We start from the raw sequence: 15,662 nt of genomic DNA, 5'->3' as shown, positions 1-15,662 counted from the left end.
ACAGGGATACATCAAAAAGATTGATCTTCATGAAACTTAATTCATTGCAAACATGAATTAAGCTTTTCTAAGAAATAAGTCCAAATAATGAACTAAATAACAAGGAAGTGTTAATAAAGACGGAATCGAAGGTTTTTTTAAAATTCCATTCTGGGCTAATTAAGGGATAAATCAGTTCAAATGAAAGATGTCACTGTTATTAAAACTTCATTCATTGATTGAATTATGTTTCATGTGAACAGAGTATATTTTAAGATTATTTGATTATTATATAAGTCAATGTCATTTCCAGTTTTTGGAAAATGGACATTAATGCCCTGTCACTGAAAATGTAACTGAGTTTATCAAATTAATTTCTCAAAGGCCACCTGATAGCCACCAGATGGCAACCTGCGCTGATGTCAGATTTGAAATTTAAGTTATAGATAGCCCTGTGACTATGCATTACTGCTCACTCATCCCACTGGGTTCTTTTAATATCATAAAACACAAAGGCTTTCTACTACTTTCCTAAATTCCATTTGAACACAAAGAAATATGTTCTAACCACAATGCTTGCAATAATTAAAGTCTTTTTTTTTTTTCTTAATAGGAGTCTACCTAGAAATAGTGCAATATGGAATGATCGTTAATAGACCTGTTATGGTACTTGAATAAATGCCTATCAAGAGTGCAGGCAGCCATTAGTAAATTTCCTAAAGAAAATCCATTTTCATTTCAAATTCTGACATTTTATTTAGAAAAATTACAGCCTTTCTTTTAATTATTTCAGTAAACATAATGAGGGTATTGCTAACGACCCCTCTGAGTACTTTATTTTCTCCATTTTTTAGTAATATGAGTCTACTTGTAATTAAAGGCACACTGCATTAATGATGCTGGGGTCTCCAAGGGAAACATTTAACGTCCACCTCATAATATTATGCCAAAATTACATGCACAGAAGACTTTTTAATAATCTTTGTTTCCTAATTTAGTTTTGATTGGCTCTGAAATCCGCAGCAGCTCTCGGGGGTTCACATTTCCATAGCCATCAGCACTTCCGCACCAGCCATTGTACAAATGCACATGACTTCTCCCGTCTGCAGGCTCCCTTTCAAAGCTTCTGTTTAACTTATCCAGAAAATTAGCTGCAGGCTGGAGATAATTGCAGATAATTTTGCCATTTTTAAGCCACTGGGGTGTTGCGTGGAGATATGACAGCGAAGTTTGTCTAAACACAAAGAACAAGTCAGAGCTCTGTGTTTTTCACTTCAGCTTTACATGCAGGTTCAGATCATCCTATTTGCTCTTTATGCAAATTGAAACAAATTGCAGTCACTAGATGCTCTGTTTTCTGACAAAGCTGGGCTATGGAAAGGTTTTTTTGTGGCCGGGAGAAGGACATGATCTATAGGAACATACTAACCCAGCCTACCAACAACAACAAAAAAACAAAAAAGGCTAACCCTCTTCTACCTTTCAGATCCTTAAGAGGAATATATTAAATTAAAAAGAAAACTTATGGTCTGACACCAATTCATATGTGTGTGTGTATTTATTTCCCCTATTCTATTCACGTAAATAGAAATGTCAGAGTGCTCCCATAAAATTAACATAATGCTGGTAGTATTAATAGACAACCATTTAAAATCACTAGGCACTGAAGAACTATTAAATAGGTCATCCAGGTTAGGAAGCAGAGATCTATTTTCAAATGGAATCATGTGGCCCTTTTCCCCTAAAGTTTTACAATAAACTATACTCTTCCTCCCTGAATGGTCACTGCCATATGAGGATGGGGCATTAGAGAAAGGCAGCAACAGTGGCTCTTAATGCATTGCCAATGAACTTCAACTTTATACAAAACAAATCAGCTATGGGAACTTCAGGGTCTTTCTCTCACCAAATGGCCCCTTGGTGCTCAGAATTGTTATACTCATAGCTAATAAGGGTGTCACTAACAGAGCCGGTGATTTCTGAAACCATTTTGCAAGCAAACATTTACATATAAGGGCTAAGTAGTGACTGTGCTTCTGTGGCAGCTCCCCTGATGTAATGGGCACTAACGACTCTGAGGAAGCAGGTATGGATGCATGTGTCAAGGAGGAAAGAATAGGAAAGTCATAACACAAGTGACTTTATGGATTCCCATTGGACCTTGGGCTGAGGAGCACCTACACGGGTCTGATACGACAGCTTCCGAAGACAGCTTTACAGCCTTGTGTCAGGAACCCTTACGCTAAAGAGTTTTATGGAAAATCCAAAACTACAGAGAAGTGTTGCTATATTAGGCCACTGTTGTTGACTTGGCATATAAGATGCTTAGAAATAGTCCCAAAGTCTGCATTTAAAGGATAGGTTATTAAATCTGCTATGCCAGTCATATGCATATTAGAGTTCAAATAAAGCATTGATAGGTAGCATCCTGCAAATCTTATGCTATCCCTTGGAAAACAATTCTGCCCATTGACAAACTTAAATGCACTAAGTATCTGCATCTGACTAAGATGTGGCCTTTTAAAAGACTACCTTGTGCACTTGGGGGTAAACGTATTAAGTATTCACATTACTGCTCTTGAGAAAGCTGGGGGATATCATTTTAATTCTTTTTTCTCTTTTGGTTTCTAACATCACACAGCTAGTGAACTGGGAAGGAACGGACTTGTTTAAAGACTTTAGACCGTGTCCCCATGAAAAGCAGCCATGCAAAGTTCTGTAATGTGCCCTTTTCCACTCATGGTAGGAAACAGAAGCACACTGAAGACCCCAAGTAAACCCTTCCATGTGAGGACAGGAGCAGGGCTCAGCCAGCGTTCTCTTGCCAGGGGTGGAGATCAGGAAAGCTGTGCTTTTAAAGCACAAGCTGAACACACCATATAGGGCTGATGTAAGTAGAAAGGGCACCCTAAGAAGCAGATCTGCTATATTACTTAGATTTGTAAATTATTAAACAATTTCAGAATAGGCATATCACTACAAGTGTCATGTAAGGAATAAACAGAGCTACAGTGACCTTTGTAACATGAAAAGCTGGCCCAGAACTCATTCTCTTGCTGTGAGGAGTGGAAGACTACATGACCTATTACCTACCCAGCAATTGCACCACAGATTTGCAGTGAGACCCTAAATTTGACTTTTTATGAAAGATTATCAAACAGCTTTCTATAAAGCCAACAAAGGTCCCTGCTCTTTTACAGATTTATCATAGTTTTGCTAATGGGTTGGAATAAACTCTTTTGGAAGTTTCTGGTTTCTAAAACATACCTTTTTTGCCCTTTTTTTCAAACCGCATACCTGTTTCCCAGAAAGACGAGTCCTCTCTTTGAAATATTTAGTCTTTCAGGCCACTTTAGTCATAGTGACACCTAATAGCCAAGCTCTTTTTCTCACTCTCCACAAAATCGGGTTTAGACTATAATTCAAACCAGTCCCCAAAGGCAGTTCTGAAAAATGGCAAGCCGTTAGCTTTTAGGTAAAAACACTCTTTATTGCTCAAAATTGTTTCCTGTTACAAAACCTTTTCTACAGTGCTAGGTATAAGATGATCTTATGCTAATTTAACTCACTGGGGACTGTGAACAGATGCTACTTTGATTAATAATTTCACTATCCTGAAAATGCCAGGCCAGGTTCAAGATAATAAAGTCAGGTAAGAATACTATTAAAATCTGCCATATGATTATATCTGTTCTGTGGAGAGAAGTGGGATCACAATTCCAGTGTCAAATAAAGACCACCTATAATAAAGAAAAACACTGACATAAACCAAATGAATATACTGTCTGAATTCTTTAGCACTTTGACTTACATCATGTTAATCATCAAACTCCTTACCTTATAGGTAAACTTTCAACCACATCCTAAGTGAAAATTCAATGCATTGCTCCAATGTTACCTTTTCACCTAGGATTTAACTCTCTGCCCAGGAAAAGACTTATGTATACCACAAAAACAATGAATTCTGTAATTCTGCTTATCAAAGGATGGTATCTGAATTTGTATGCCCAGGTCATTACTTTCCAGCAAATGCATTTTCAACATTCCAACAATCATATTTAAAATACCCATAGAAAACCGTGACCCTTGAAAATAAGGAGCTACACGAGTTGACAAATGAGACTTTTCCAGAGGCATTAGCTCCCTCTCCTTGCTTCCCTTCTCACTGATCTCCTAAACAAAGACTTCCACACCCAAGCAGTGTCCAGATGAGGATAACCATGAGCTCTAATCTAGCCTTGAACTACAAAATTCGGGGCTGGCCTCATACAGGTATGTGAAGAAACCTCTGTGTTTTTAAACTCAGTTTACCAATGGAGTTTATCCTTTACCATGATGCATATGACCTAATCATATTCCCAGACTCCAATCTGAAATTTAACATTCAGTTGAACTTTTTCTTTTATAATTTATATACAGTACACCAGTCTCAGTGGAAGCTTTGGTTTGCAGGAAGACAGAAGGTACATTCCAGTGCATCAGTCACACTGCAATGTGTAATTCCAGGTCCTGCAAGCCAGCCTCCATTGAGAAGGAAGGATCTGTTAGCACAGATCTGCCCCCCGCAGATTCAGCTCATTGCATGAGTCGAGTCTTTACCCTCACCGCACTTGCACACATATACGACACGCTCCCACTTCATAGGAAATAGTTATGCAAAAGGGTTGCCTCACCATTGCACAGAATGTCTCAGGAGGGTCTCCACAGGTAATGTCCGGAGGATCTAGTTTTACTTTCAGATATTTGGTCATGTCCGTGGATTCCGGCTGACACGCCATGTAATCCCAAACTTTCCCTTCTTCTGTGTAAATCTGAGTCTTACACACGTCATAATGTCCCCATACCAAAGGGTAGGGCTGCATCACCGAGGACACTGTAACCCAAAGGGCATGAATTGACAGGAATCTTGACAAATACATCTCTAAATTCTTGGCAATCTTCGCAGTAATAAAGCAGGGTTTGATTATCTGTGAGCTAGGTCTATTTTACATATACATATATGTCTATATGTAGGTAGGTCTGTATATTTAAAAAAAAAAAAAAGAGGATGAAACCTCAGTGTAGATTCCAAATCTAAAAGCGAAGGGTTGATATTGTGTGCGTTCAGGTATATTGAGGACTTTGGTGGAAGCCTAACATACTTGGACGTTAGGCGTTGACAATAACTTGCCGCTTTTTTGTTGTCCTAGAACATATCTATTAGACTCGCGTCTGGTTTGGTGTTTGTAAAAGATGTCCAGTGGCAGAGAATGATTTAGCAAAGTGATGGCTCTCCTGCCGTACATCCGATAACCCTGGGTGATCCTCAGTGCCCACGGCTCACGAGGGATGCTCAGACGCACCAGGATATCAGTATCTGAAGCAAAAGGATGAGTGTCTATAGCCAGGTGTCTGCTTCTCATCAATCATTCTTTCCTTCTGGCACCAACACCCTTTAAGAAACAATAAGAGTAAGAGTTATTGCCCCAGAATCAATGCATTACAAACTGTATGATATGTTGACATTTGGGAGGTTTGATGCAATATAAAGCAAATTGGTGTAATATGGATAACCTTTACTCCGCTGCTTTGCTAGAATGAGCAAACCATAGAAATTACTCACATTGGGGAGAATCTTGATATGAAGGATTTAACTCTTCCATAACAAAGACAGATGTGCAGGTCCCAGGTGAGTTACATGTCCTCACTTCAAAAATTATATTTCCACCTTGACAAAACTGAGAGCAAGCAGCTAGATTTAAACATTTCTCATGAATTGCAGTGCTAGAAAATCTATCAGGAGAACAATGGGCGAAATGAATGCTTTTATAACATGACAAAAAAGTGACAACTACTTGTATGCCTTTTGTCTATTGGCAAAGAGACCCTAAAAAATCTCTAAATTCCTTGTACATTTCTTAGCTTTTGTTAGCTGGAGTGAAAACCAGCATTGTTGGCACAAGGCTGTCTCCTTGGATTTGCTCATTATATTGGAAGAATTTAGCCTCTTTTGTTTAGTTGCAGTTAGTGATAAAGATAACTTGGCTCTCTAGAAAAAAAAAAAAATACTCAAAAATAAAACCAAAGGAGCAAATTTTCTTTTCACAAGAATCTTCTATTTTCTTACATCTTTTTATAGCCATTACATCTGCATTTGCACTTACTTTCTGTAACAGAAGAAGAGAATTTGTCCCAAAGGCGAGTATTATATGCTGCTTTAAAACTAAAAGCTCTGTAGTAAAACGCACAATTTAAAATGCACACATAAAAATAGCTGAGGGTGAGTTAACAGGCCATGAAGCAGAATAATATGGCACTAATTCTAAGAGAAAATAAAAATTACTGTTTAACAGTACTTTAGGTTAGCTGATAATGCACCCTCCACAAGTATGGGTTCTAGTCATTGGAGAGGTGAACTGGCAACTTTGCTCTTTAGAAATCACTGTCCAAGTCAAACCAAATAACAATATTTGGAAACCAGGTGTAAAAAAGAGGTATTTGTGTAATTAGTTCGTTCATATTGTCAGAGTCCCAGTAACTGTTTTTTAAACAACTGGAAAAGGACAAAAAAAGCCTGCAGTTTAGAAAATATCATTACGGACCCATTAATTCACATTAGGTGCTTTAAATAGGGAAGTTTGCTATCTTCAAACAATCTTATAAAAGGAAGTCAATATATTTAAATAATGCACCATCTTGAAATGAGCTCAGCCACAGAGACTATGAAATGCCACTGGATGGTTGAATAGTGTTTCCATAGCAAAGTAATTTATAATAATTGCTTTATGGATGCAAGTGCAATTTTCATTATATTCAATTCATAAAATGTTATCATACAGCTGTAATTTGTGGTATTTTCTATTAGGAAAAGTGTTGAATATTTGAGTTCCTATGAAGCAATAATTAGCAGTTTGTCTAAACATGTATAAACTGCAGATTTGAATCTGCCTCCTCCTTATAACACATAGGTGTGTTGGGCACATTTTGATATCTTAAACTAAAGGGAAAGAAATCACAGAGACCATGTGTTTTGGCTACTGCAGCCCTCTGCTTTTTCAGACTCAGTGGTAATCTTAAATTGATATTTTCAGAAACGTCCAACAATTTGACAATTAATAATCTATAAAGGTGTTAAAATAATACAAATGCACATTTTTTAGATGCATTTTTCAACTGTGTTTACTACTTCATTATAACAAGAACAAACACTTTCATGGGCTGTTGGGGAGCTGGGCCTGAGCATTACAACAGAAGAAGTGTAAAATCTACTAGACTAGAAATTATTAACTTCAATTTTTAGGTTCAAATACATAGCAACTTCTTTATCAAGAGCAATATAATTTTGAAAGACCGGGAATGGACTGCTCTGAGTTTGAATTGAGTGAAAATTATGAATTAGTTTTTAATACTGTTTTTAAAATGTGACCTTAAGTATACATTTGAATGCTCTGAGATTAACCTTCACTTTTTTTTTTTAACCAGTAAATGTTACCCCCTAATTTATTTATTCTTTGTAACTCTGTCTTTATCCACATTTTGCCTTTTTGCAATCACTGAGTAAAGGATGACCACATATGTACGTGGAAAATTTGGGCACTGAGGAAATGTATGTGAACCTGTTACTATTTCTTGACACATAGCAATCCCAATATAACGAATTATCATTAAAGAATGGCAGAATTATAATGATGGTCATTACACAGAATTATGGACTATACCATTGATCGAATTTAGAGAACTGACAAGGAAAAATGCAGAGGAGTGCAAGATATTTGAATATTAGGCAGTTGCAGGACTGTGCGGCAGACATTCTTGACAAGAAGCAGCCAATTATAGCTTAAATTTCTGGCACATAACCAGTTGTGATTAATAGTTTTCCATTACATTACAGACATATTATTAATGTATTAAAAATGTCAAGCTTTAGCAAGCACTAATATGGCATGGCTCAGTTAGTCTGCAGAATTTACATTTAATGAGCTCCCATTGACACAGAAAAAGATATTGACCACAGCATATTACAGATCAGGAGCAGAGGGTCACTAAACTGTTCTTTAACATAATTGCTTAATTTCATTCTAATTTTTGTATTTGTAGCATGTAATCTAGAATGTATTCTTCATGTCGGGTCTCCTTACTTTTTTTTAGTGCCACTTACACTTCAAAGAAAATCCTCTTAATTTAAAATTAAGAAGAAATTAAAACTATGAATTTCCAGGACATACAGTGGAAAAGAGGCCTCTGTCAAAATGGGGAATTTGCTACTCAGTATAATTATGGAGTTTTCAAAGACAATAAAATGATATGAAAATAGAATACTATTTACCCCCAAACTCTATTGCCTAATGGTACCGGTTCCCATCGGGCTATGCGTTCAACCAGGTTAAAATCATCAACAGCTTCTTAAAAGCTAGGTCATCACAGCAAATAGTTAGGCAAACGGATAATGAGAAGGACAGTCAATGACATATTTGGGGATTTAGTATACCATACCAACCCCTTCTGGCCCATAACTGACCTAATTGCCAAGTAATGGGGGCTTTGAAACTGCCTCAGGTATCCACATCACCTAAATGTGAGCAGTTTCGGAAGAGCTCCGTGCAGCCCCAGGTACCAGTTCTTTGCTTTGCAAACCTTGGGAACGAACTGTTTTCAAATAATGCCGTCATCTCTACCTGTGCACTAAAGCACTGAGAAGTCCTCTTTAATAAAAATACCCATTAATATGCTATGAGAACTCCATAGACTCTCACTGATATATAAATTTGAAGAGCCAATATGAAAATATAAAATTATGTCATATCCTCAAGTTGACAGATGTTATTCATCTGGACTAAAAGGGGCTATAACATGGCTTTGCATCCACAGGACATCTTTTTCCAAGATTCTGAAGCTAATTCCCTTCCACCTGGAAATAACTTTGGAGAAGGAATTTCACAGGCCTTTTCTCATCAGAAAAGAAGCCTTCCAAAATAGTACATGGGAGTCGTAGTGGTCAATGGTATAGACAATTACATTCTTAAAAAAAAAAAAAAATGCCAATATCATCAACTGAGAGGAAAATATTGACAGTAAATCCGTTAACTCTAGCTCATTCGTTTTATTATATAATTTCACTAGGAGGTGGGGGTGGTAGTAGTAGACTATTTATTCCATAAATACAAGGACACCTGAAATAGACAACTATTGACTCATTCCTCATAGACATTAAGAATTTTATAAATAGGCATGTTTCTGAATGGAGAGGAACAAAAAGAACACTAACTATAATCACATTTCATTGAGTGAAAATTATAAAGAGATTAAGATATCCCCAAATGCTATCACCTACCAAAATTAGCAGATTCCAACACTGTTGTAGTGAGATTGACTAGACGAGATATTTAAGATACACTGAATGCTTTTTGCATTTATTTATTGTTGTGAAGAGAGCATTTTCTAGTCATCTTAAATGGGAAACATTGGTTTCTACCCTTTTGTTAACTGTCTCTCAAAATATAAGGAATTTAACAAGTACTGAAACATCATTGACATATTTTACTCATCCTTGATTGGGTATTATGAGCAACTGCCTGTCATGAGATTCTTAATAAAACCGAATAGCACACTTTAGTATTTGAAAGATCTCGGTTTTCATTGAGAGAAAAATGATTAGAGAAATCAGATAGCATATACTTGACAGGATGTTAGGGGATGGGATAATACATAAAATTATTTCAGAATCAGTTAAGCCTGGAAGAAATCTGGTATTTCATTACCATAGAACAACAAATCTTTCCTTCTTATGTAGGCAAGTTCAGACATCCAAGGTTTCAAACACACATTTAAGAAAATCTACACCCACTTGAAGTTTTGAAACAAAACTCTGGATTCTGAAGATAACATTCTTTTTTAAAGTACACTATATCTCTTACTGACCTATAATATCTACACACACACACACACACACACACACTTGTTTTGTTAACATAACTGACTTTCTGATTTGCATGAAATCTGATTTCTTTCCAAGCGACTTTATGCTCTTGTAACTCTAAAACTATCCAAATCTTTACGATACTTAGAAAACATCAAATAAAAGCATAATTGTTTAAAATTTTTTGACATATTACCTGATTTTTTTGGAATAGTAATAGAAGCAGACAAGTAGTTGCACCAATTGCAAATATACAAAAGGAAACTGCAAAATACATTAGCGTCATCCTAAAAAAGCTAAACTGAATCACTTTAACACACATGCCCTGTGAAAGCTGACAAAACAAAAATCTCAACAGAAAAGCAAAAAAAGCTTTGTGTGCAAATAAAATTATTGTCTTACAAAAATTTAAGACAATCACTCTTAAATTCCACAATAGGAAATATAACCACATTAATAGCCACAGATGGAATTCTGAATGCCCTCATGTTGATCTTTAGTGGTGAAATAGATGTCATTTCATGGCATCCGCAAGAGAAAAGGAAATATATCCCCTACATACATAAGCTGGAACAACAGTAAATGCAAAACACTTGATGCATTTTTTTTTCCTTTGTGTCCTGATCCACATGCAAATACCCAAATTTTATCTTAATGAAAAACTGAAAGCTGCTTATCTTCCAAAAGAATCTTGAACAGTTATTGAGCTGCCTTTTCTTTGCCAAAGAGAAAGGGGGGTGGGTGGGTAAGACATTCAAAGTGACAAAATATACTTAATGAAATCTGAGGTTCCTAATTCCCCACAGGTTAGAGATGCTCTCAAGGGCTAGACAAATTACAAAAACCTTGCTCCTTCTCTGAAAAAGTGAATTTCTGGGAAACTTTTTCTAAGGAGATTAACCATTAAGTAAATTCGAATAAATGGTTTTGTTGGAGATCTTTCTGGTGAATTTCCCCTCGTTTCTGTAAGACAACTTTTAGTATTTTTTCAATCATAAAACAGGGCCTTATTTCTAGAGCAAATCTACTGCCAGATACACCATATGTTTAGTGGAATTCTGAATCTTACTCAGAATTTTCCATTCCAAAGATTGACAAACTGTTATGATAACGAGTGGTTCCATTACCATTCCGAGTAGAGAGAAGAATGGAAGAGGAGTGGGGTAACAAAAGCCTCTACTCTCTGGAAATCTATACCTGATGCGATGATGGGAACGCAACCTCCGACTTTTCCAAACAAAGTTGCTTTAAAATCCCCGCTAGGAATTTTCCGGCAAGCCCTGCAAGATGACAACCTCCTAAATGGATGGGGTGGGGGGTGGAGGTCCCAGGGTGAGGTTACTACAATAAACAGCAGAGGGCGCAGTTTCTTTTCTTATCTAACTTTTCCCGGGTATGAATCACTTAATTGGTTATTTTGGGCCCAATAATATTCGGGATTATTTGTATTATATATAGATATCCACAGACCCATAGAGGATAGGAATTCAAAGTCTCTAGCCAAATCCATCAACCGATTAAAGTAATGCCAGTAAGGAATCTGGGAAAATATTCCAAAGCATTCCTACAGCAAGTCAGGTCCTCTTTCAATTCTCCCTTCTCCCCAGCTGCACATCATGGGATAGTAATGCTTTAATCTCGCACCAATAACGGAGATTAAAAGAAGGGGACTTCAAAAGCTCTCAGTGTGGCCACCAGCTCCGCAGGGCCAGCAAGAGGGCAAGTTTTTCCCCAAAGCAGAGACAACTGGCAAAAAGGGAAAAAAGAACCCTCCGGTGCGTTGTGTGTGGCCAGGTGTGTGTGTGAGAGGGGGAGCGCGCCGGATGCCTGTGAGTCCGTCCACCGAGGCAGCCACCCAGCGCCCAGGCTCCGGATGCAACACAGACACACACACACACACACACACACCCCTAACCCGCTCGGGGCGCACACCCAGGAAGACTCGTGTGTGGGTGTCCGAGTGTGCGGGTTGTGTGCGCGCCGCGGCTCCGTGCGCTGCCTCCTCAAGGCGCTTCACAAAGTTCCTCGCCCACCCGGAGCCTCCCTCCCGCCTGTGGATCGCAGAGGGGGGAGGGGGACGGAGGGAGGGACGGAGGGAGGGAGCCCGGGGGAGAGGGGCAAAGACTAGAAGCGCGGGTCGCCGGAGGAGGGGGACGCCGGCTGCACTTACCGTGTGGCCCGTTTGCCCTTGCGCCGGCCGGGAGCCGACCGACGGCGCGGGGCGGCGGCCCTGCCCAGCCGGGTGCGCCTCGGGCGGCGGCCGCGGCAGCAGAGCCCGCGAGCAGCGCACCGGCGGGCGGCGGCAGCTCCCGCGGAGCGTCCTCCGGGGCGCGGGAGGAGCGGGAGGGGTGGGGTGTGGACCCGAGCCGCCGCCGCCGCCGCCGCCGCAGCCCCGGGGTCCCGCTCGCGCTCGGCCCGCGGTGGGAGAGGACTCCGCGCACCCGGAGCCCGGCGCCGGCCCGCCACTCCCCGCCGCTTAATTACCTTCGTCGCGGGCCCCTGAGGGGGAGCCTCCTGCGCGTCGCCCCCTCTCGGAGCCCTCGCCGAGAGGGGGAATTCCTTCCCGTTGACGTCCTCTTCGGAAATGCAAAAGATCGGTGACTTTGACAGGTAGATGAGGGGGAGGGAACAGGGGTGGGCGGAGAGGAAGAGAGGATGAGAAAGGTGCCTCTCCCTCCAAAAATATAGTGATATTAATAATGAAATCGCAGCCTTCGGGAGGTCTTGCCAGCCCAGTCCCCCGCTTGCCGGCTCTTCTCCGCGCCTCCTCGCGCCACTGCCTCTGCCACTTCTCGCCTTAAACTTTTACTGGGGATTTTTTTTTTTTCCTATTTCTATTTCTCTCTCTCTCTTTTTAATTTTTTTTTTTTTTTTTTTTTTTTTTTTTAAGCTGCAGGACGATTTCCTGATTCCCGGGGATCAGAACCAGCGGCCGGGCGGTTCTACCTCGCTTGGCACAGCTTTCATTTTATTTCAGATGAAGACGTTGAGCTTAGTCAGAAGGGACATAAATCAGGACAATTAGCATTGGCGCCAAGAAGATCCTCTAGTAACAATTTCGCCCGGGCTTCCTTCGCGCATTCCTCCACTCAAGTCAGAAATGTCACTGCACATAGCGTTGATGGCTGTGAGACGCGACGCACCCAAAGTCCATTTGATGAAATATACATGGCCCACGATGCTTCTGGATTGCGGTTCCCGGGCTCCCCGCCCCCGCCCGCTGCGCCTAGCCGGACCGGCTCCGAGTGGCAGCGAGCTTTCGGCAAACTTAGGGGCGCGTGCAAATTAAAGAGTGAGCGCGAGGGCCGGAGGAGGGAGAGAGAAAGGAGCGAGCCCGGGAAGCCGCAGCCCTCGGAGGGGTGGCCTGAACGTTTCACTTAAAAGCAGATCTTCTTCTGCAACTGCCAGCAAGTGGAAGGATTGCAAACCTTACACTACCTCGAGACCTGGGCGCTCCGAGCGGTCCTAACTCCGTCCCGCTCGCTGCTGCTGCTGCTCCGACCGCTCGCGCCGCCGCTCCATGACCTCCCCGCGCTGAGGCTGAGACCACCTTTCACCTCCCCACCCCCAGCTCTCCCACGGAAGGCCGTTTCCAGTAACTCTTCACGTACCATCCTCTCGTGCCCCCGCCCGTCCCATCCCTCACTCCTTGTTCTCCTCCTCCAAACCCTGGCGAAGCACACCCCCTGGCCCCTAGCAGTGATCCTAACGGTGTTTTTCAACCAACAATTCCCTGGCCCTGCCAGCGGCCCCTAGAGCGCAAAGCTTTGAACCTCCTCATTTATAAATCCATTCTCCTTTGGAAAGTTGAAGTTCAAAAGAGAGCTGTGCCTGTCATGTCTTCTTGCTTTTCCCAAGAAAAACACAAAACCCCGACCCCCAAGACCTCATTCCCCACCAGTGGGGGGCTCAGACTTACCTAAAATCACTCTTAACTACATACTAACTTCAAATAAATAAATAAATAAATCCAAACTTAGATAGGGAGAGACTTTAATTAGAAAGACTATTGCAATACAGAGAGAGCTCTGATCTCGGAAATCTGTAAGCATTTCAAACCAAACAAAAAAGCTTTTATATGGTAAGCGGAATACGCAGTGAGGGAAAGTTGGGCAGATGAGAGGAAGTAGACAGAAGGCATGACTGACCTGCGGGGTTTGACAAGAAATGCGTCTCTGTGGTCCGGGATTTGGGGGATAAGCTGACAAGGAAACATGTTCTGCATTTTAGTACTTGTTCGGATTTTCAGGCAAGCTGACATTCAGAACTGGGTGGGGAGGAGTGAAGCCTGACTCAAGTTTAGTCAAGGCAAAGCAGAGGGTAAAAAATGGGCCATTGTGACCACTTAGTCACCAACTACACACCCCACAATGAAGGCACAGAGTAAGAGCAAGGGGTCACTTTTCTGCAATGGCTGGGAGTGGGGGGTGGTGTCAGAAGGGTTTTTGGGAGAGAAGATTGTTGAACTGAGCCTATAACCAGACCCTCTTTGGCTCCCAAGCAGCCAGAATGTGGCAGGGATTCCAGGCATCCAGTCCCTAGACACCACAACGTAGAGAGAGACCCCCATGAATCCTCCTTCCCTTAACTTTCTCCAGGACAGGAATTTGTGATTTCCTAGCTTATCTCCTCACCCTTCCCCCACCTTGTTGCTTAAGCACTGACCTTGCAAAGAAGAGTTAACTGAAGGGTGAAACTCTCTAAAGTCATGCTTAGATATTTTCCATTCAGTCTGTTTATGATCCTCTAGGGTTGAAATATACTGATTAAATGGAGATGCCTCTCACCACCTCACCTTCCCTCACAGGCTCCCAGAGCCTAGAACTTTCAGGGGACCCTGTAGAACTTAAGAAACCACACCTGGGTGGTCCTCTCACTTCTCAGTGGCACCCCACCTCCTTTCTGATGCTGAATACAAGGGCTCTCAGCCTTCCTCTTCCTCTAGTTCTTTTTTCCTCTTCCTCTAGTTCTTTTTTCTCAAGCCAGGAAAACCCCTTCTGAGTTTTCATTCTCAGCTTTGTCTGATCTTTTTAGGTCCTTTTCTGGGAAAAAGTAAAAAAAAAAATGTATCTATGCAGAGATTAAGAAATTCCCTCCTGGGATATATCATGATCTTTGTGATATTGGCTCCCACCCTGGAGAAATGTTGCTTCCAGCTGTCAAAAGTTGTGGAATTAACCCCCTTCCCCTCTTCCTTTACTCTGACCTTTCCTCATTGCCAGCGCTCTTCTGACCATGAGGCAGCCCCCAGTACCAAAAAGTCTGATAGGTGAAGGGGACCCTTTTCAGTTAAGTAGCTTCTCTTACTCCAGGAGTGAGAGAGTCTTCCAGAGGTTGTTTCCCCTGCCCCCCAATATCTGCTCTGATCTTTTCACAGACTCAGTAAATCACCAATAAACATGTGGACCTAAACTTTGGCCAGGAAATCAGAATCACCAGAGGAGACTTTTCAACGTTAAAATTCCTTCCTCTCCAGATCATGATCCCTCCTCAAGTGGGGCTGTGGTGGGAAGAACCTTAACTCCAAAAAAGCACTTTGGGTGGATTTGATATACTCCCTCAAACAGAGAAGCCTTACGTTTATATATTAAATCAGCTTTCCTGAATGTATCTTTGAACATTTGTTTATATAATACAAAGCAATCATAAATTTACTTTAGATATTTTCTTGGCATTGGAGTTAAGTAAGTTAGGGCATGCTTACTTTATCTACCATCCTTTGCCATATATATATATATAAATAAATAAATTAGACCCATGTTAAAATAGAAGGCCAGTTAAATGTCCA

At 41.0% G+C, this 15,662-nt stretch overlaps 1 protein-coding gene across 8 annotated transcripts in view; it reads right to left on the bottom strand.

The window, feature by feature from the left end:
• Positions 1–14,261, bottom strand: part of NTNG1 (netrin G1) — a 336,025-nt gene extending 321,764 nt beyond the window's left edge. For 6 of the 8 annotated variants that reach the window (XM_032867256.1, XM_032867252.1, XM_032867253.1 and 3 more), the window contains exons 1-2: positions 12,359–13,741; positions 4,653–5,411 (exon numbers count right to left, since the gene is read on the bottom strand). In XM_032867256.1, the coding sequence (XP_032723147.1) occupies positions 4,653–4,898 (246 nt within the window). In that variant the 5' untranslated portion in view covers positions 4,899–5,411; positions 12,359–13,741. Of the gene's footprint in view, positions 1–4,652; positions 5,412–12,044; positions 12,128–12,358; positions 13,742–14,022 lie in introns of those variants that run through there. The other 2 variants (XM_032867251.1, XM_032867250.1) reach the window with 2 other exon arrangements.
• Between the last annotated feature and the right edge of the window lie 1,401 nt (positions 14,262–15,662).

Source organism: Lontra canadensis, unplaced genomic scaffold (assembly GCF_010015895.1).
Source record: "Lontra canadensis isolate GAN:19392208 unplaced genomic scaffold, GSC_riverotter_1.0 scaffold33, whole genome shotgun sequence".
In the NCBI taxonomy this organism is placed as follows: Eukaryota; Metazoa; Chordata; class Mammalia; order Carnivora; family Mustelidae; genus Lontra; species Lontra canadensis.
The sequence above is the reverse complement of the archived record's forward strand: the minus strand, read 5'-3'. Positions and strand labels throughout refer to the sequence as shown.